The sequence below is a fragment of the Triplophysa rosa genome, linkage group LG11, assembly GCF_024868665.1.
Source record: "Triplophysa rosa linkage group LG11, Trosa_1v2, whole genome shotgun sequence".
Taxonomy (NCBI): domain Eukaryota; kingdom Metazoa; phylum Chordata; class Actinopteri; order Cypriniformes; family Nemacheilidae; genus Triplophysa; species Triplophysa rosa.
In genome coordinates, this window is record NC_079900.1 from 20440333 (window position 1) to 20463243 (window position 22911).

Sequence of the window (22911 nt, forward strand, 5' to 3'; positions counted from 1 at the left end):
CTTGGAAGTCTCTATCCGGAATGCTTTGAAAGAAGAGCTTGTTGAGAGGATTATTTACTACATGGAGAGTCCACAAGCAAAACACAACCTTAGTGTTCACGACTCTGTTAAAATACTAAACCCCATTCAAACATATAGTGCATGCAGTTTGATGTTGCTACCACAGGTTGGCACTAGCTTCACACTGATGCCAGGTTGCTTTCATTGGGTTCAAGATTTTCACATTAGAAGTGTAAAAAAGAGAAGTAAATAAGTCATGGATAAAAAACAAATCCCCAATATTTAGTAACTTTGAGGTTGAGGTTGTCTATAGGGGTACCTGGACTATACATACAACTCTTCTATAGGCGAGTAGTGAGTATCTGTAGTGTCTTATTGTGGGAAAACTGACAAACACTCTGAGCAAGATATTTTTTAGTCCGAGTAATAAAGGCAATATCACCTTTGCCTAAAATGAAAGGATTTTTACTAAAGGATACTTTTTACTATATACCCCAAGGGCCAATCCTGGAAACCCCTATATAAAAAAGATAGATTTTCCTAGCAATATTTTATAATTAATTCATGTATCAGTGACAATATTACAAAAACATAATCGCCTTCTTTAATGCTTAACAGACCATTCAATTAAGTAATTTCTTAGAAATTACATTAAATGACGGTTGTATTTGTTAACATCATGTCATGCATCAGCTAACATTATCTAATAAACAATACTTCTACAGCATTTATTAACTTTTAATGGCATTTATTATCTTAGTTCATGTTCATTTTAGCAATTACTTAAACATTTTTATAATAATCACAGTTGAACGTGTTAACATTAGTTAACAGACATTGAATTAACAGTAACAAAGATTATTAAATGCTAGAAAACGGCACTGTAAAACTTTGCTGTAGTTTTGAAGCAGGTTTTCCAATAACTTACTCTAGATTGAATTTACAAGTTTGTTTTAAACATAAACTTGCCTTTTCTTTCAAGATATTTAAGAAGTTTTAAATAGTTTTGCTAGAAAACAAGGCAAAAATGTTTAGGAAGAATGTCATTTTATGCAGCGTTAATGTGCCAATGCCAGTAATGAGACCAGTCTCTTCTTGCTCATTTTGAATCTTAAAAGTCAAAGTGTTTTAATTTTGATTAAAGTTTAAAAACAGTACGAATAGGAAAGTAGTATTAAGCAGTAATTAAATCTACAGTAAGTTACTGGCAAACCTGCTGCAAAACTACGGCAACGTTTTACAGCGTATTTTACTTATTGTTTGTTCATGTTAGTTAATGCACTTACTAATGTTGACAAATACAACATTATGGTAAAGTGTTACTGAAATATTTGACTTATTTACATATTTACCACCAGCAAGATCAAGGGCCCCCTGTCAGATGTATTATTCTGCATTATAGCTACTGTATCTTCCCCAGACTGATATGTCCATCCCCATACATACAGACCTCTCCTCAGTTCCACTGAATTACAGCCCTGATGAAAAACCGATCACCAGAATAAAAATATAGACATAACTCCTCTATGAGTCACAGAGCTGCATACTGCAGCGTGAATGACACGCACAGAGGTAAGACAGCACAGGAGGAGGTGAAATGAGGAAACATCAGAACTCGGAGAACGAACACGCGTGACTAAGAGCCGTATTACAGGTCATGACAGCAGATGGATGTGTGGACAGGCGTGATGATGAAGTGATGGATGGAGAAGGCAGGACCCTTCCGTTCGCATATGAAAACTGTCACACGTACTCAGTCAGGCAGTATGAAAGATGTTACGCAGGTCATGTGGTCTTCTAATTATTTTTTTGGCCTTTTTAATAGTACAGAACAATAAAGCATAACCTGTGACGCTTTACTTTGCAAACTGTCGTAGCTTCATTTTTATCATAAACTGGCCAAGTCTGGTCTGAAACAGACATGATTAAAACTTGCGTCTCACCAAAACAAGGATCATGTGTTAACCACGAGGCTATGACTCACATGCTATGACTCACATGCTACTTTAATATTGGGCACCTGTTTAACAAACTCTGTTAACATAACAGTGCAATGCATGCTAGGAGCTGCCGAACCAGTCCAACGCAACCATTACGATGTACATTTCTCTCACAGAAGTAAAGCAAACCGAAACCACAGACAGAGCTAATGGGGATTACCAGAACTGGCCATTGTTATTTCTGTTTTCATGAATTGCCATTTATCCTGTTATCTAAAAGGAATTTTAATCAAATGTACCACCCTAACCACACAAACAAATACAAAACGAAAAATCCAATGATATACTCTTCCATGATATCCTTTTATGTACTAATATTATTCAGACGAGAACATGCATGAGGATGTTAATAATTCAGCACCTTTGCATTACCAAATGATACCATTTTTCATGGTTTCCTCAACATACTGTAGTTACTATAGCTATTGTTACCATGGTAACTCAGTAATAGCAACCACTATAACCCAATAATGCTAAATGACTAATACTGTCCTTAGGAAAACTAACAATGGTTTTACTACAGTAACCACTACAGTACAGTTCGTAGTTGCAGTAAAACCATAGTAGACAAAAATTACGCAGGATTTTATTTAGATTAGTTGTAGTTTAACTATAAGCATATAGTTTACCCATGACATTTGTATCATTGTAAAACTATGCCAATGCAAATGATACATTATCCACCCAATAAACATGGATACTATAGTTTTACTATAATACAACAACGCTTTTGAAAACTCCCCCTGGTTTTATTTAAACATTTCTTTAGAAAATGTAGCAAACAGCAGGATTTCAGAAAAAACCCTACTTTCTTTATTTAGAAAGGAATCACGTCTGTAAAAATTTATGACCAGAAAAGATTCTCGATTGGCCATTGGCAAACTAGTTTCATTTTAGACCCAGCTGTGCGGTACACGGGAGGTGGAATCTCTCTCTACACTAGGTCTGAAGCAATACTAGCGTGCTGTAAAGTACAAAGCCATCTCTAACTTAAACGCTTCCCTGCTGGGTCTCCAGCTGCATCAGCCTGATGTAGCCGAGCCGCAGCTACTGTACGCACATTTCTGTGACATCAGCAGTCCTTCATCCTGTGGCAGAGCGGCTTCCTCTATAGGAACAATCCGGTGCTCTCAGGATGGAGTCTACGAGGCTTCGCGTGTGTTCCTCTGTAGTCTTATTGCTTTCCAGAACTAAGCCACACCATTCAGAACAATGACGTGTGTGTTAATGTGCGAAATCACAGCTAGCGTGATGGTCTCATATCCCCGGACCACTCAACTGAAGTAAATCATTAGCTAATTAACATCTTCAGAGAGACTTATTTCAGCAGAAGCAGGATGAAGAAAAAATTAAACCACAGGACTGGAGATACGAGAGGAACGACAGCGAGAGAGAAAGTCAATGAATAAAGAAGTAAAAAAACAAACATGGCTAGTCAGGAGCATGATTTAATGTTATATATAAACATATTAACACCTTCAGCTTTCAAAACGCTGTATTTCATTTACGCCGGTGTCACGAAAAATTCGGCTCCCGTGTGAATTGTATCTGCTTAGGACTCAATCTAGTAGGTAGTTGTAATGTCCGATCACAAAGTTGTTATCTCGATATGTTGTTGTATGGCTAACCGAAGCTGCGTTAGCTTCTAGCGAGCTAAATACGCTGGGTAAAATAAAAGCATTAAAATGACATGTTAAAATTTAAGTTTACGAAAAACATATGAGCATCTAAGCTTGATGTAACATACACGTATTTTTGGGTAAACATCTGGTTAACAAACAAAAAGACTCACTTTTGCTATTTTAAAGAGTAAATATTTTGTGATTTTTAAGGTCCAGCTTCGGTTTAAGGAGTGTCCAACAACAAGTTTACGTACATAAACGGTGTAAAAACGCTTTTATTTTCTAATAATAGGCAGTTATTGTTACTTTACTTCTTGACTGACTCTCAAATGATTCGTTCGGCAATTCATCAGTCTAATCCCCTCCTTTCTGTCAGCCTACTCTGATCTGATTGGTCAGATGGTCTAGTCTGCTGTGATTGGTCTACCGCATGCAGTGTCGCAAATGGACCGTAGGCGGGCATTACACAGAGTGACACAAATCCGACCGGGAACTGAAATTAGAACGACAGACGACTCGTTCGTGTGATTCAGAGTCGACTCCTTTTTTGTCAAGCCAATAACTTTGTTATTCGTTCACTTTCGGCTTTACAACTTGGCAGACTGCTTTACATTCACACACAGCAACATTACACACTGCATGAAATGTAATTTTAAGGACATTCTAATAGTTAGTCTTTAAAATTACCATGGTTTTATTATAGTAAATAACAGTAAAAACGAGATTTGTTTGATTTCACTACCCATAGCCTCATTTATGTACTGTTATATGAAGCGTATAGTGAAAAAGACAATAGTGGTTATTTTAACAAAGTACTAGCGACATAAATTGTAATGTAATTTAGTAAGAATAGCAATCAGGCGCTAAAAAGAGTACCCATTAGAAGTTCTTTTAGGTAACAGAATAACGCGGGTCCTAAAGGGGACCGATTTCAAGAGGAGACTCGATTTGTCATGACACCGGTTTGTCAAGCTTTTAAACACTGCTTTGCATTTCTGTTTTTCAGTCAAATATATTACCTGAGAAGTTTGTCTGAAGAATGTTAAGCATAACCCTTGCTAAATTCTGTTATGGGTTTACTTGATTTACAAATAAATCTTATGAGAGGAAAGAGCCAAGATATCTTTATCTACACATTTGCTTCTCACCTTTACAACTTGATTTCCATGAAAAAGTCTTTAACACAATTTAGTGATGCCTAACATCCTTCAAAGAAACTTCTCAGGTAAACGTTTCTTGATTTGAAAGATGTTTAAGTTTTACTTGATTCTGTATTTCCCTGGGGAAAAATGCATTAAGCCGTATGATATACAGTAATCTGGACAAAGTGTGTGTGTACACTCAGACTCTGCTTTATCAGCCCCTGGGGCTCTTGACTTAATCAGTTGATTTTTCCTGCTGACGCCCTAGGCGCTATTTACATTAACTAGAATCAGAGGCAAAAAAAGTGGTCTGGTACTCTATGGTGGCATTCAGGAATTTATCTTTTAAAAACTGGTCTCGCACAGACTGCATCTAAATACACATCAAAATCACAGTTATAAAACCATTTCAGCCCTGTTTGGACCAAATCCAAACAGTGAGCCGCATTTTAAGTCAACATACTCAAACCTCTAACAGCTTATCAGCTGAACTCTGTAACAATGTAACAAGTTGCTAGGCAACCCTGCAGTTTTGCCCACTACTATCACCAAAGAGTATAAAACACCAAGAGGCGAAACTCCGTGCTTTTTGGTAAACAGACTGGCCACCATTTTGGGGTGAAAATGCTTTATAACAGACATGGTTTCTAGCGAGGCAAGGCTTTTGTCATCATGTATTGTAATCATTCAGGTTGAATTTCAGCTTCAATGTTTTTTTTTTAACAAAGCAGCTGATATTGCCATCACGACAGCAAAAAGCTGAGTCGCTTTCACCCCAAAATGGCGGAAATCGTAGGGTGCTTTTGTTGCAATGGAACGTTCTATTGAGTTTCGCCTCTTGGTATTCTATACTCTTTGCTATCACTAAACAAACTGAACACACCCCGTTTGCTATTGGTCAGCTTATTGCCAAATCACAGCCAGGCTGATATACTATAAAACAGCACTCATGTGACACTGCATGAATATTTCTTAATTATTTGCATGAATAAATCTAGTAGTTGAACTTATCAAACATGGTGTTATATCATTCCTGTTGTTGGTGTTTTATAACAGCTTGCATCGTGTTTTACAAAACTCCTAAACCTTTCTGGAATGTGTTTTCTTTGACAAAAATCACAAAACTCTGTGGCTTCTGCGGAGAGTGAATCAGCACACAGCCAGATCTGACTGTCTGCAGGGCATCTGGCAGCAGACGGACACAATTATCAACCTCCGGCAGCACCGCGTTTCATACCGTCCAACAGCAGTCATTCCAACAAATACCTGTATCACTACTGTTCTGCTAAAACCTCATATCTCCATATGTCGTGGTTTCTTTTTTGTAATAAATCATTATTAGTCACTCTTTATGTTTGTCATTGGGTTTTGTAAATATCTTACCAGTATAAAATATTAAAAAGTGCTTGTTAAGTTTGACAACACTGTATTTAATCATTTATGATGCCAAGGACCCTCAAATAAGATGAACCTCTTTCTAAAACATATCCATCTCTAAATGTTTATGTGGAAAGAAACATTTAAACGAAGTTAGATAAAGAGTAAATATAGTATTATAAAGACAACATATTTCCAAACTTTGTGGCCGAAACTAAGTGCAAAAAAACCGAACTGTAGTGAGAAAACCTCACTAGAAAGATACAAATATAAACAATTCTGGAAACTATGCATGTGGCAAAAAAGCAGATAAACATAAATGAAACAATAGTAATATTCAGTAGACTAGATTTGTCGTTTTCCCCCAAAAAAGTTCTGGGGACCCCATGCAACATTCTGGAGGTCACCGAGGGTCCCGGACCCCAGTTCAAAAAACCCTGATTTAAAAAGTAGTGTTTTTTACATTTCCTGTAAAATAGCGAATTTGCAATTTTGCAGTTGTGTCTTAAAAAAAAAACGTTTCTAAAACAGGGTCGTCATAGGCATTAAAGGGGTCATATGACACGGCTAAAACGAATATTTTAGATGTATTCAGATTTAAGGTTCAAAAACGCTGTATTTTCACATACCGTGCATGTTTGTATCTCTTCTTTGCCCCGCCTCTCTGAAACGCGCAGATTTTTTACAAAGCTCATGACTCTGAAAAGAGAGGTGTGCTATGATTGGCCAGTTAACCAGTGCGTAGTGATTGGTCGAATACTGCAAGCGTGTGAGGGAAATGTAACGCCTCTTACCATATTTGGAACATCAGGTTCCAACGCAATTGCACTGACAGGTACGCCCACCTTACTTGCGTATACATTTGGGCGGTCTTAGTCAAATCATACCACGAACTGACGTAGATTTGTGGGGGTGTGGTTACACGAGGCGTTTCAGGCAGGTCTGGGTGAGCATTCGCTTTTAGATAGAATGCATCTTTTGTTCCGACACTTTAATTTGTGCAATTTTACGTGTCTAATACATGCATGGGCAACTTATAACACACGAAAGACACAGAAAAACACGTATTCACACCATATGACCCCTTTAATATAAATACAAATGCCATTTATTATAGATGTTTAAATCAAATTTCGTTTTTGACAAAAAAGTAATCAACTTAAGAGATATGATTGTCTTGTGCGCTTCAACTCGTCGACGTGCGCAAAACCTTTCCAATGATGAAAGAGAGTCAAGAGCAGCGTCAAGTGCATCGCATCGGGTTGACAGACATTTCTGTTCTGCTGGAAGAAGTGCTTGTTACGATATGGTTTCATTTTTGCAATTTTACATGTCTAATACATGCATGGGCAACTCATAACACACCAAAGACACAGAAAAACACGTATTCGTGCCATATGACCCCTTTAGCAAGTAAAAATGTGTAGTTCTTATTTAATCAAATGAAAATTAAAACTACTGAACAATACTGAAATGAATCTAGTATTTTCATAACAAAACTAACCTAGTAAAACTAATACTAGTATTTTCATAACACACAAACAAAACAAACATTAAACTACAACTGAAAAAATGAAATAAAAAAGAAAATCTGGATAATATTAAAAAATATAATAAATAAAGTAGCAATCTGTAACTCTTTTGGTTAAAAATAAACAAAAATCAGTTACCAAGCAAGTAGTATCCTTACCTTAACCCTATTCGCAACAGACGTTTATAAAAATGGTTGATAATTTAAGCTGTTTGGTGTGATTTTTCTTGAAATGTAATTTTATGAAGCAGATAAGTGTAAATGAAGAGTTTATTTCCAAAATGGAATTTTTTTTTCAAAAATCATGTTTTTTTATTGTGCATTCCAATTAATATCAATCAAACTGCAGTTGGTTTGTTTTGATTTAAGCCATAACTAAAAAAAGACAGCTAACTAACGCAATAAAAACATAACATAACAAAAAACGATGAGTTATCTCATTTTGGAAACAAACTCTTCAAATACACGAAGTATGAAGTTACCTAAATGAAGTAACCTGCCATTTTATGTTTCAAACAGAGATGGCGACAGAGAGGCAAAAGACTGCAGCTTCAATGATCTCCATGAAACTCGCACATGCACACACATACTGTATATATACACTGTACACATTTACTGTACTGACACATGTTGAGATTACAGTACAAGTATGAGACTATTACTGGTATCATGGCTCTGTAATGGGGTCAGCCGGGTCATTCTTTCACACCCGGTGGACCATGCAAGCATCCAGAGAGGCTCGAGCCGGAGAGCTCACGCACAGTCATTCTTCGCTTATTGATTTGTGTCGGGTCTCCGCAGTCCCGCTGTCATAGTGTAAGACTCCTCTCAGCAGGCCAGCATTCACACACCTCAATTAAGACTGCAGGTTAAGGCCTGTTCCGCTGGATCTTACACGGAGCTCAGAAAACCAAGCCGTGATGTCTACATGAGCACCATAGCCGATATGCGGCAGTGCTGTTTGTATACACACCTACGTCTTTTCGCCCACCCATTACGTTCTCTGTGTGACAAAAGCCTCGCTGTACTACTCGCATCCAGACGCTGTTAAAATCATCTCGGCATTAACATGATGTAGGTGGTCTCACTGAACCCGAGCCTCTCCAACCACCTCCATGCCTTCAGCGACACGTCGGATCCGCTCGCACCCGCAGCCAGCAGAGGTGGCGGCAGAGACAGCGCGGGGGCTCACCTGCAACTCCTTCTCTCCGTACTTGGAGGGGTTTTTGCTGCCCTGGCTCTTCCTCCGCAGTTTTTTCAGCTCCCCCTGGCACTTCTCCAGACTCTCTCCTTTGCTTTTGTGTTCAATCTGGTACTTCTTAAGAGCCGCCTTTAGGAGGAAAAACACGAGAATGCTGTTGGTACGTGCACAAAAACAGAACGCAGTTACTGCATTGAGAAAGACACGGGAGTCAAAGCTCACAAATCAAGGCTGGCGGGAGTCAAAAAAACTAAATCTCATTTTCCAAAACCAAGTGAGCTGCCTTGCTGTCTACATACTGTAAGAAGCTGCTTTGTAAAGCAGAAATATGGGTATGACTATATTAAATATTAAAATCTAATGTTTTTATTAAATTCAGCTTTGTTTATGGTTCTTGAGTGCATACACGACACTACTAAAATGCTCCAAATAAATACACAAATAAATACAGACTCCAAATAAAACAAGACCCTTGCTACTAGGCAGCTTACTAGGATTTGGAACAGATCTGAAGGATTGTGTTTCATGTTTTAATGTTTGTAAAACTAAGTGAAGGTCTCCATTTCCAACTGCACAACATTGCTCACGGTCAAATACTGGAGGCTGAGATACTTGGCTGAGAACGCTTCTAGATATACGAATCTTCTCACATCCTACACAAGGTACGCTGAGAGAACGATCTCTAGAATCCAAGTCTATAAATAGTTTGGCTCAACCAGAGCCTTGCACAGCAGGAATGTGTCTACAAAGACGGTGTTGCGTCTGAATGATGGTGCAATTGCTTCATCTTTGCAGAGAGACAGGCAGATTCGGCTTTTCCAGCTATGATCCCCCTCTCACAACATGAATGATTCACGATGCACTACAGGAATGAATAAATAAAAACAATACCTGAGATGGTATGAATTATGCTATTCTTCTGGAATTCACGAACACACTTTAACCATATGGGGGAGGGTTGAGTTGAGATTTGGCGTAAGGCCCTGCTGGTAGATGCCGCAACTACACTACATCTCCTCTGATACATGCTTAGCAGCACATTCTGAATTTTCCGCATGCATTATGATGAAAGAATGTGATTTGTGCTCTATAATACAGTAGACGTTTCAACAGTGACCAACTTTTTTGGATTCACAGTGTGAATAAAATAAGCTGCGTTAAGTAATATAAAGCGACCTATTCAGCTCAGTTTACTGGCTTGAAAGAAAAAAAATTAACAGAAAAAAAAGAAAATAAAAAGAAAATAAGGGAAAAAAAGAAATAAAAAAGAGAAATACTTGGAAATACAATTTCAAATTAAACAAAACTTAAAAAACAAATAAATGAAAAGTTAAATATAAATAAATCAAAATTAAAAGGAAAGGGGAAAACAATTAAATAAACAAATTAAAAAGAAATAAAAATGGTCATAAATGGTAACAACATAAATGGCAATTAAAAAACAATATAAATGGTAATAATAATAAATGGTAAAAAAATATTTAAAACCATAATGGTAATAAAAAAACAAAAACAATGAGTTAGGGAAGTGAGAAGGGAAGTAAACAAAATTTAAAAATTAAAAGGGAAGGGGAAAAATAAAATCAAATAAACAGAAAAAGAAATCATTAAGTATAGGGAAATAAAATTAAAATGTAAACTAAAAATAAGAGCAAATAAATAAAAATAAAATAAAATAAATCTAAGATATACAGGTTGTGAATGTTTGGCCCTAAAACTAGTAATTGCCATTGAGATGAATAGAAATGATAAGGAATAGTTTTCTCCAGCTAGTATACAGCAACTCGATTTATTGCATGCCGAAAAATTTGGACAGCTAAACTAAACCAAGATCTTAAATGAAGACCTGATAATGGTCTCTCGAGCAGAGCCTCGATGTGTTGCACAGAATGTGTGGACTGAGAGAAAAAAAGTGTTTGGTTTCTAAGAGGAACAACCGCAGACTATTCTCCCCAGTGCTGAATATGGCAAGACAGCGAGCCTTTAATTTTATCTGAATACAATGTGATGACAAGCGACGCCCAATCCCAGACGCCCAAACCCCCCAATGAACTGCTCCACACAGCTCCTCTTCAACCCACTCACAGTCTAAAGATATCTCTCTCAGCACTCTTCCACATACACTTTCATCTCTCGCAGATTTTGTCGTTTCTTTTTTGAATGTTTGTCGAAATGTTTGAGCCATTTTGTGCAACTACTGACAAATGGATGCAGGGACATTTTGCTCCTTTAACACAACTATCTTTGGTTTGATTTCTAGGAAAAGTTTCTGTACTGAGCTCACTTTGGATAAAAGCATGCAGTATATACTGTTTTGCATATGTGACTGACATTAGATGTGGTGTGTACATACAGTCAAGTATCTGGCGTCCAATTCCACCTTCTTCTCCAACTCTGACAGCAACTCATTGTGGAAGCACTTCAGCTGCAAAAGAAAGTTTCAATATTTTCTCATTATTTTATCTTTTTAAAAACTTTAAAGCACAGATTTGTGTAAACTACACACGGCCCGGGGCTTAAAATGAAGCTGGACCGTGCTAAGCAGGATCAGCCGTCACACTGTTCAACAGAGACGTCAAAAGCACTACAGGGAAGAGCGTACACACCATTTCCTCTAACTGCACTTGAATTTGCCGGTGGACCTCTGCCATATGAAAGAGCACGTCCCCTGCAGAGAAGAGGGACAGACATCAGTCAACGAGAGGACAACAGGAAATGACCTCATTATCATGCGCTTCAATTGAGAACCAATGCGGTAAGGTTAAAGAGAGACAGATTCTGAAGGTAGGATGAAAACAAAAGAAACAAGAAAGGAAGAAAGGCATAAGGGAAGGAAAGGAGAGAGAGAGAGGCGATATAGAAATCCCAGCGTGCACTGCGACCATGCCATCACACTAGACACACACCACGGGACACGAGCAAAAAGAGGGACGATGACACACTCAAAGACATTAAACACAGACAACAGAGAAATTAAAAACAAAAATGAAATGGAGGAAAGCAAATCCAAACACGAAAAGAATCGTGCAGCACGTCCCTGCTGAAAAAATCTAAATGAGTTTATAATGATTGCTGTTTTTAAGATAGTCAGGCTGGTCCAGTTTGATGGTTTTAGACAGATGACCACCTGGACAACCAGTTAAACAAGCTGCAGACCCGCTTGACCAGTCTGGAAAACAAAAAAACGAGTCTTAAACCAGTTAAAAATCAGCAAATTGTCATTTTTTCAGTAACTGCTTTTTATCAGCCAAGCGCATTAAACAAAACTAAAAAAGTCTTGCTTAGCACAAAAGTTATGGAAAACATAACCTCCAGTGGATTACTGATTTTATAAACTGGTGCCAATAGCACTCCAATTATTTATATAAAAAATCGGAATAAATGTTTATTTTCTATTAAACGTATATAGTGTATAAGTAGCAGCAACCTTTTAAATGTATGCTGTTTGTAGTCGCCGGACAATGCTGGAGTGTTTGATGGCTGTCAAAATGTTGCGAAACTCGCAAAAGAGTGAAGAAAACAGAAACAAAGGCCATGCAGCTGATAAAAGTCGTGTGGTTTTCATATACCTACATGCTGCTGCTTCTGAATATGCAATGCATTGTGAAGAAAGGAACAGACAGTGAGCAAAGCACAAGAGAGACACCGTGAACAGAACACACAGCAATGGAAGACAACAGTGAGCCGGTCTAAAGTTAGCTGGTTCACGATGTCTTGAGCGGTGCAAAGCGGAAAGAGTTGAGCAGTCAGACTAGTGTATCGGCACACACCGACTAATTGGAGAGTTTGAGCTGAAGAATATAAGCGCTCAGAAGTGAGGCTTGCTGATTAGCCGGAGAGAGATTCAAGAAGGTATTCGTGAATTATCATCATTTTCTCGCGTTTGTGTTGTGCTGAACATGTTTAACTTTATTTCATCAAACACAAATAGGAAGAGTAGTTTTTTGAGCTTGTCAAGGTTGAAAAAGAAGAAAAAATAAAGACATCAAATATAAAAGCAGTTTCTATATTGCCATTCAGTTGCTTTGCAAATAGAAACAAGTCTATGTTTATCTGTTTCTCAAACGTGTGTTAGAAAACTATTATAGGATTATGTTGTAGCGTAACATCGTTTCGTCACTTTTTGCCTTCCTTTTGCTTTTCCTATGCAAAAAGTAGCATTTTAAGATTTTTAAGCAGTCTGTCTTATTTTGGACACTAAGCTCCATTTGTGCATGTACATTGTGCTTGTATATGTAAGGAATAATTGACGACGGGCCGTTCAATTATTCGAAAGTTAATGCACACCCAGAGGTGGTAATGCGGCCACGACGCGAAGCGGAGCGAGCGCCCACACCTTTGTGTTTGCAGTAATGTGACAGAAAAGCCAGTGTTAATAATATTATGTTTTCCTTGTATTGTTGGTAGAACCGGCAGTAAAATAAAAAAAATCACGCAAACTTTTAAAAGAGTAGGTCTATCAAAATATATTTGTTATCAGTTATAAGCAGCATGAAGAGGAAAACAAACCAGTAGGCTATCAGTGTTTATGAATTCATTTTGTTTTTCTATTTAGTTATTACGTTATAACGAAACTATGCATGCGTTTCCATTAACAGTAAAGTTTGACATTATAAACGTCAGATCAAGAGCGGGTGCTGTGTGCGGTGATGGCCTGTAGGCTACTCTATAACCTTTCTGTTGTTTAAACTTGGCGAAGTGATATAGAACTGTAATGCGGTCAGCAGGCCTGGAACACCTCCATAGGTGTGCATTTACTGAAAGTTAATGCATACCCATAGAACGTTTGTCAACCAATCAGATTGAAGCATTCAACAGCCCCGTGGTATAAGCATGTATAATAATGCTTAAACTAAAGTACAGTGCACATGTTGCATTATGTTCAGTTGTTTATTTAAAGAGTAAAAATGATTTGGGTTTATGGAGAGCCCAACAACAAGTTTACGTACATACAAGGTGTAAAAACGCTTTCATTTTCCAATAATAGTTATCATTATAACCTTACTTCTCGACTGACTCTCAAATGATTCGTTCGGCGATTCATCCGTCTAATCCCCAACATTACACACTGCATGAAATGTAATTTTAAGGACATTGTAATAGTTACTCTTTAAAGCTTATCTGAAACATGACTATAATGGAGGAAAGTGCCTCAACATTCAGTGTTCACCTTAAACACCTTTACAATCCATATAAAAGATAAATGAATCCAATTAGAAAATCAAACGAGTTAAACGATTAACTACAGTATGTATAAGGTTAAAGTGAAGTGATCTTGAAGATGACACCCTCATTTAAGCTGCCCCTAAATGAAAAATGGCTTTTTTTTACTAGGCATGCTGTTCATTTTCCAGCCTTTGCATACTTAGCATACATGTCCCAGCTCGACCAGAACACATTTCTGACACTAAAAAAGCTTTTACAAATCATATACTTACAGGAACAACCTATACGCTGTTAATAAAAGCATATGTTTATAAATTGACCACATCATAAAAAAATATATATGGTGTGATTTTTCAGGACATGCTTTTGTTGGTTTATTCTTAAAATAACTAAAAAATTAAAAGATATAAATAATATAATACATATTAAAAGTGTATGTTAATTTAGTCATGCTCTAAATGTAAAAGCACATGAATAAATACTTGAACACATGTTAGCTCTAGTTGTGCTTTTTGGGGCATAACGCTATAATATTTGATCCAATTATTTGCATTCAGTCATTTTCTAATTTAAAAAAAAACAATCAAAATAAATTCAGCAGCTTGATTGCAGTTAATCAAGTGACACACACATCAACACAAATCTCAACACGTTAATTAAAACAATTCAACAACAAAACAGTCCTTGTCCTTGATGCTGATTGGTCAATTGCATAGCGAAGACCTCCTCACTGAGATGCTATTAGTATCACTACGCAACCGACTGTCATTTTGGTTGCATAGCAATATTATGTTAATGCTTCTTGAACCTTACTGCTTAAAGTCCCAGTGAAATAAAAAATTACAATGCGTATTTTTTCATGAAATATTGCAGCGTTTATTGTAAATAGTTTATCGATGTGGGTCATTCTCTTTTTAAAAATCGTGTGCCCTCATAAACTTCAGTTAAAATCTGAAAAAACACTTCCATCCATCTTAAATGACGGCTTGATCTTAAATGACGGCGTAAGACGGCTTGGGCGGAGCATCCGTTAACTCCTCCCCTTCAACTGTTAGTCTGCTGCCAGTTCCATTTCAAAATGCAACGGCTGTTTTTCATACATCCAATCAAATGGCAGAGAAAGACTAAAGACTAAAGCCACGCCCACAATTTTTCTCATTCAAAATACGAAAGTAAAAACGATCGCACCTTCCGGTTCACGGGGACTTTAAGTATATAGTGCACGATGATGACATCATGGCATTCCTTTCTATACGTGTTCTTTCAAGCACAAGAAATCTCCTATCAGACTTTGGAAAAAAGGAAAAGGGGTGGTCTGCCTCATAAGTCTGCATTTACACAGCATGCCTCCAACAGTAAAGCGATTAAAGATAATCAGCTGTGCTCACCAGCCTCCAGCCTCACAAACTAATGAGATATTTTGACTCTTCTTAGCACTTGGATCAATTAACAGATGCAGTGCTACGACCTGACACAACACACACACTCGATACAAAGAGGCCACATACATACTGTAGATAAATATAGCCATCACACCTCTTCTGCATGCTTAACCAAAGTACTGTGCGTGTACACAACGGGATTATTTGCAGTGAATAACAATGAAATGTGGGTCTGTTCCTCACTAAGGGCTCTCATATGGCTCCAGAAGTCTTATTTTCAGCTGAGGACAGCCAATTTATTCTTTCTTTTCATTTACAGTATAGCTGATTTCATTATGAAACAGAAAAGTGACAAAACCAAATGAAAATAAGTGCAGTTAATGTTTTTGTTTATTTGCCTTTTTGTTTTATGCCGCATTTCTCATCTCCGTAATGAGTCTTAAATCTTAGTTAAAGTTAAAATTCTGGCATTATTTGTTCTCCCGCATGTGGTTCAAAACCTGCATATGACTCTTTCTTCTGTGAAACACAAAAGATGATTGTCTCAAAAAATGTCTCAGAGGTAGTGTGTTCATACAAAGGAAGTCAATAGGTGTCAATGTTGTTCGGTTACCAACATTCATCAAAATATCTTCTTTTGTTTTCTGCAGAACAAAGAAAGTCATACAGATTTTAAAATGGCACGAGGGTGAAAAACTGCAAAATGTTTGTGTGAACTCTCCCTTTAATAGCTTTATTCTTGTACATGTACATGTTCACAAAGTTTCGCCGTACTGCATGTACGTATCCACAGATACAAGCTTCCTCAAACAAAAACACAGACACACCCAAACCTTCATTCCTGATATCACTCAAGTTTCTTCCTTGATCCGTCTTTTGAGCCCCCCCCCTCGCTGTGCATCCTGTCAGAAAGCCAGCCTGATTTCGTATGAAATCAAAGGGAACCAGGTGTACTGAACTTATGTTAGTAAGCATATTATTGTTTACATGAAAACACATCAGACTGCACAAAAGATCTGATATGTTGAGCAGGTTTCAACAACATAAACACACACAAAAGTTTTTCACAAGACTTGAGTCAGGGTTGTTAGGGCTGTCGCGATTGGTCGATATAATCGACTGCGTCGACGCTGATAATTAGTCGACATCAATATCGACTGGTCATTTTATATTATTTTATTCTTCTAAATTTCAGAGCCAATTCCAGTCTTTGTCCGTCAGAAAGGAGCATACACAGCTAATGACTGCGCCAGACCACTAGACCACACATTTACAGCCATGACTGGATATTCTGGACAAAACATCAAGTCTGTCGATCTATTTACTGATATAGATGGGCAAGCTTGGCGTTATATTCCCGTTTTGTCAAACGCAAGGCAAGATGTTCACATTTCTTTGTTTTTTCAAGGTTATGCGCTTTTGTTCATGCATGCATATTATGTTAAATATTTGGTAATGAAAATTAGAGTTACGAGTTAAAGGAGTGATTATTATTTGTAATTATTACAGAAGAAAATATTTATCTTTATTTGAATGCATAAGTCAAGAGCACCCACACAGAAACGGCGCCGTAAAGCTGCCTCTAAATGCCGTTTTAATGTTGAAAATTACTTTAATAAAAATATTTAGCACAAATACTGGTTAATTATATTTCATTTGGCCGCCGCTGTGTTCCGTTGTAATTTGTATTGAGGCTTCGTTCATTTGCACTAAACAGCCCAACAGATAACTTTTAATTAGTTTCTTTTGACAATTTATATTTACTGTAGCTTAAAATGGCGATTGCAGCCTTTTAAACAAATAAAATCCTGATTGCTGCTTGTCGTTCTGCATTTATCAATAAATTACAAATAAAAAGTATATATTTTTCTTTAAAACTGCTATCTTTGTAATTTAAATGTGAAATTGTTGATTTTGGGGGGGGGGATTATTTGTTTAGATTAATCGATAAATTAGTCGATATAAAAATAGTCATTCGTGGCAGCCCTAGCTGATATGTCTGACAGGAGCTCCTGGTGTGCAGGTACATTAAGCTCTATAAAAATGGACTTCTGACATCCGCATTCCTCCTGGTCTGTGTACAGATGCCTGATTGACAGCAGAGAACTTCACATGGCAAGCGTGTGCATGCACCTCCCATGAGAACACACACAAACACACAGAACAATAGATCCCTGTCAGTCAGGGATGTTTTCTCAGGAAAATCTCTGCCGTCTTGCAAGTCACTACTAGACGTATGCAAAGCTACATATCTTTAAGCAAATGTACAGTACGTATTATATTTGGTTTCACCAGACACTAATCGAAGGTTCAAAATTTAAACCTTTTAACTTCAATTTTTCATTCTCATGTCATTCCAAATTTGTATGACTTTCTTCTGCAGAACACAAAAGGAGATATTTCGAAGAATGTTGGTAACCGAACAACACCGGACCTCATTGACTTTCATTGTATGAACACAAAATCACAGAGACATAATATCTTCTCAAAATATCTTCTGTGTTCCACAGATGAACGAGTTATATACAGGGTTTTGAACAACATGATGGGGAATAAATGACGATTTTTATTTTCCCCTTAAAATACCATCTTTAAAATGTGCAGTTTATCAAAAACCTCTTGCAAAGGTCAAAGACGTCAGAATAGCGTATATTTACGCAAATCTACATTTAAATAATTCGGTAGATAGACGCGAAAACACGTCTTGTGAGAACGGCCTCTTACATAAGATGCTCTTGCATTTAAAACCATCTGCTGTAGCTGGGGAGCTGAGGGATGAAACAGACGTGTTTTCAAAAGTATAAAAGTGTACTTTTTAATATTTCACTTGACATGACTTGACACACTGCCTAGGGAGTATAAGACTAAATAGAAACCGTTGTAATGTAACTGCTAAAGACGTCTGTCTGCATTTGTGTCCCATCTTCAGTCTCCACCCAGACAAAGAAGCGAGTCAGCGTGGGTATGTGTATGTCTTAAGTCAAAACAGTCAAATATTCCCTCTCATCAAACATTTATGGCCGATCACCTAAAAAGCACGGCAGTGTCATCATGGTTTATGAAAGTAATACAAGTTGCGGAGAGACGCGACAGCCGCAGGCAAACCCGACAGGCCAGACCAGTCTGGGAGGAGGTGAACGTGTAGGAGAAGAGAGTGAATCACTGACAATGGTCAAGCGTGGATCATTACAGGGTGTCATGGAAACAGTGGAAACGCTGAGGCCTCATGCCAAACCGAGTGCCACGATTCTGAAGGACAAAATGGAAGACTTTGAATTTCATCTTAACAAAACTGCACAGCATCTTTTGTCTTTTTTGTACAGAAAGCAGATTACATCATTCCCCATGCTGCCTGCTACTGACACCATATTACGTATCCCATGATGCACTGCTACAGCCAGGACATAAAATACTACTCACTTATGTCACATTGCATTACTCATGCAGTCTTTTGTTCACACATACAGTGACTTTACAGACACAACGAAACCCCAGTGCTATTGTCGGTCATAGTAATCATGACAAATGCAATACATTACCCATAAAAATATGCCAAGGATCTGTTTTATGCCAGTAGAAATGAACATTTGAGGTGACAGATTTGGTATATAAATCACAGCAATGCGTAATGCGTCATCTCCCAAACAAAACCAATTTTTGGACGACTCAATCTCCAAACAGCAATCATTTTTTTCCACATATTCACTTTGTAATTTATCCCTGCATGTGGGCAGCAACAACATCAAATAGAACATTGAATATGCTTATAGTAACATGAACTGCAAGACACATTACATGAGCACCAGTCTTCACTCCTATTATTTACCGCAACACAAATCTATGCATTTGCATAAGTTAACACCTTAGACACACCCACATTCACATCCAGACACACATCTTCAGCAGAACACAAAAGAAGAGATTTTGAAGAATGTTCCACACAACATTGACCCTCGTTGACTTCCATTGTATGGACACAACACCAAAGAGACATTTTTCTAAATTACTTCTTTTTTGTTCCACAGAAGCAAGACTCATATACAGGTTTTGAATGTCACAAGGATGAATATATAGTGACAGGATTTTATTTTTGTGTGAACTATAACTTTAATTAGATTAACTTTTCCAAACTTCAAATGTTTGTCATTATGAATGCAGTTTGACTCTTGCTTTCTATTATACATAGCTTGGCAAGCTACTTTTAGCTAGACTAAAGAGAAGAATAAATCTGGACATCGTTGGTGAAGATATACTCTTCTCATTTCTCTATATCAATGACCTTTTGCTCTCTTGGACAAAAATAGTTTTCAACAGAATGGTCCCACCGTAAGGGCTGAAAGGCGGCCAATGATTTTGATTTATTTATGTTTTAGTGTGTGTATAAAATGGCAAGTAATACCACATTTTCCAAATAAGATTGATAAATAGCTGGAAAGTGGCCACGGCAGGGCAGAGATCGTGTCCTACTGACCCACTAAAAGCTCTCCGCTGCAGTGACATCTTCACCTCTGCATGTAGGACAGTCTCACTGCTGGCACAGATCCCTGAACCTCAGACAACACCTCGGCTAATGCCAATAAACTAGCGTGCAATGTAGCGTTAGCATGAACTGGAGACGAGGGGAAACTAAAAGACCAGTTTGCTACAAGAGGGCAAAAAAGTCCTCCTAAAAAAACAAAAATATTTGCTATAGAATCTATTATCTGTATCGGGTATTTCTGCCAAAATAGTTAGTCTTGTGAAAACAAAGCAAAGGAACTAAAATGATACAGCTTCTAAACTCTAAAACCAACATAAACAAATATAGGGACATATAAATGTCTATATGACATCTGACAAGAAACGTCTCAGAGACATCAAATAGATGTCTCCAAGATGTATGTGTGCTACCAGGGTGTATGCCCACATATAAAAAAATGTAGTGTCCCATAGCATTTACTCATAAACTATAATAAAATGCCAATATTGTGGTATATATCATCATACCACAGGAAAACTATGCAATACGCTTACTGTACAGAGGTTCCGCTGTACTTTGAGTACAGAATTTATTACATTTTGTAATAAACACAAACCTCCACATGTGAAATCTGTGTTTTTGTTTCTAATGACATGAGGCGATGTGTGAAACACTAGGCTTGTCCCATGAGGGATCTGTGTGTTTCTGTGGGGCACGTCTTTGTTCACTGTAAGAAGCTGAAGCGTTTGAGGTTGAGAGAAACAGGGACTGGAATGAGGTGAAGATCAGAGGCTCTGTAATCCTGACAGACAACACAGTGTGTGAATGTAGCCATTAGAGCTGACAGGGCTGCTGCTTGCACTCCGAACTGCAATTTCTGGCGGTTTTTGGCAGTGAAGGTCAGGCGTGAGGGAGACGAAGCCTCACGAAAAGGTGAATCTGAACTGTGTACTGTGATGGTAATGGTAAAGGGCTGGGTATAGTTAACTTTCCACGTCCGTCTTCGTCACGTGCACACGCGGCCGTATAGCCACAAGCTCGACACATGCAAAGTATGTCACCTAGTGGACTCGGTCGATTCAACATTTTTCACACACGTACTGTTGTACGTACTCCATCCGTATCAAAAATTGGGCTGCACTCCTGATGATGAAAATTACGTCATGCGGGCGCCGCGCAGACAGGGCCAGTTGCATGAATTTAGCCGCTAAGTTAAGACAACTAATCTCACTGACTAGCAAATATTTAGGACCAATTAGTCTTACTTTTCAGATTTCAGTTAGATCAATCTAACTTTTTATGTAACTGACTTTAAGAAGTTATGACCAGTCTTGAAGAAAAAAAAATGAGATGACCAACTTGTAAAACTAGTCCAAGTAGTTTATGCAACCGGCCCACGGACAGCCGGACTATAAACTGGGCTTAAGAGTGGACGAAAGATTCAGTTTAAACTATAACCTAACTTGAAAATTACAGGTGTGTGAGAACAAGTTGTAGATAACTCCACAGGACAGTGGGCCTCCGGGGCGGATCAGAATAGCTGTGATATACAGCTTCTCGAATGAGCCCGAGACAAGGACACAGCTGAACCACCCTAAAGAAATCTAGCGACAACTTTATCTTGCTGAATACTCTTGTTGAATCAATCTGTTCCTGGGCGAAATATACTGTTTTCTGACCCGTGTCCAGAGCACAGATTGATTTAGGAGATATCTGATCGGTCCTGATAGAAACCAACTGTATAGAGAGTGAATTTTAAAGGGCAAATGTCTATATTTGTAGCTAGCAAGAAGCACACAGAAAAAAACAGACGGACAGACAGACAGAGAAGGAAGGCAGGCAGGAAGAATCATCACCAAAACACGCCAGGTTCCGGAACAAATGCTCCAAAAACAAGTCAGGTTCAAAAACATGAAAGTCTCATGAAACTCTCAACATACAGTACAAAACGCACAGCATCAATGAAGAAAACCCAGGCATGTATGAGTGTGACAGCATATCAAGGGAAAGGTAAGGAAATGCATGTGGGCCCTAACATTTCCCAGCATGCAGTGCAACTCTCAGAAATAGAGCAGGAGAAAGCAGGTCTCCTGGGATTGAGGCACAAGGCTAATAAAATAGCTCCAGTGCTCTCATTCCGACAGGCCCCGGTGAGCAAGAGAGAGCTTGTCATGAGTTACTTGGAACATAGACACAGGTCTATTTAAAAAGAGTGACTGAGCAAAACACTTTCTTCACTGAACAAACAACAACAAAAACACCTCTCTGCTTCTATCCATTTTCTAGCCATCGTAAGACCAGTTCCTTTCTGATTGACCAACACCAAAAAGACAACTAAAAGTGTTTTTTTTTTAATAAAACGTGTAGAGTTTGCCTGTGCAGCAGTTCAGCAACACAAGTTACAATGTGATTGATGGAGTGTTCCGAGTACTTTTAACATTTCGCTATTAGCATGTTCCCATGTGGTTGCTAGGGTGTTCTGAGGTTTAAGTATGTTGGCATGTAGTTGTTGCTGTCTTTCTGGTTGGATCTATCATGTCGCCATGTGGTTGCTAGGGTTTTCTTAGGTTTTACAATGTTGCTATGTGGTTGCTAGGGTGTTGAGTGGTTTTACCATGTTGCTATGTGGTTGTTAGAGTATTCCGTGTGGCTTAAGCATAATGCTACTGTATGTGGTTGCTAGGGTGTTTCGGGTGGTTTAAGCATGTTGTTATGTGGTTGCTAGGGGGTTCTGATTTCATTGGGACATTAACTATTTACTTTGTTAGCTCACATTACTAGTTTTGTGGTAAACAATTCATCAAAAATGTAGTTCCTCTCCGGAGTTGCATTTCTATAATGATGTCAGTTTGACGGCTTAGGCGGACATCCGTCAATCCCTGCTTTTCGACAATAAATCTGCTGCCCGTTCCATTTTTGAAAAAGAAAAGCATACTTCCAATGAATGTGCAGTGGAAAACACAAGCTAAGCAACACTCTCTATATTTATAATTCATATTCCATTTAACTGGGACTTCATGTAAAGTTGTGT

General features: G+C 38.0%; 1 protein-coding gene across 8 annotated transcripts in view; it reads right to left on the bottom strand.

Moving 5' to 3' along the window:
* The window catches only part of baiap2a (BAR/IMD domain containing adaptor protein 2a), an 82940-nt gene that overhangs the window by 16310 nt on the left and 43719 nt on the right, over positions 1-22911 (bottom strand). For all 8 annotated transcript variants that reach the window (XM_057347252.1, XM_057347259.1, XM_057347257.1 and 5 more), the window contains exons 4-6: positions 11480-11541; positions 11227-11298; positions 8865-9002 (exon numbers count right to left, since the gene is read on the bottom strand). In XM_057347252.1, the coding sequence (XP_057203235.1) occupies positions 8865-9002; positions 11227-11298; positions 11480-11541 (272 nt within the window). The remainder of the gene's footprint in view (positions 1-8864; positions 9003-11226; positions 11299-11479; positions 11542-22911) is intronic.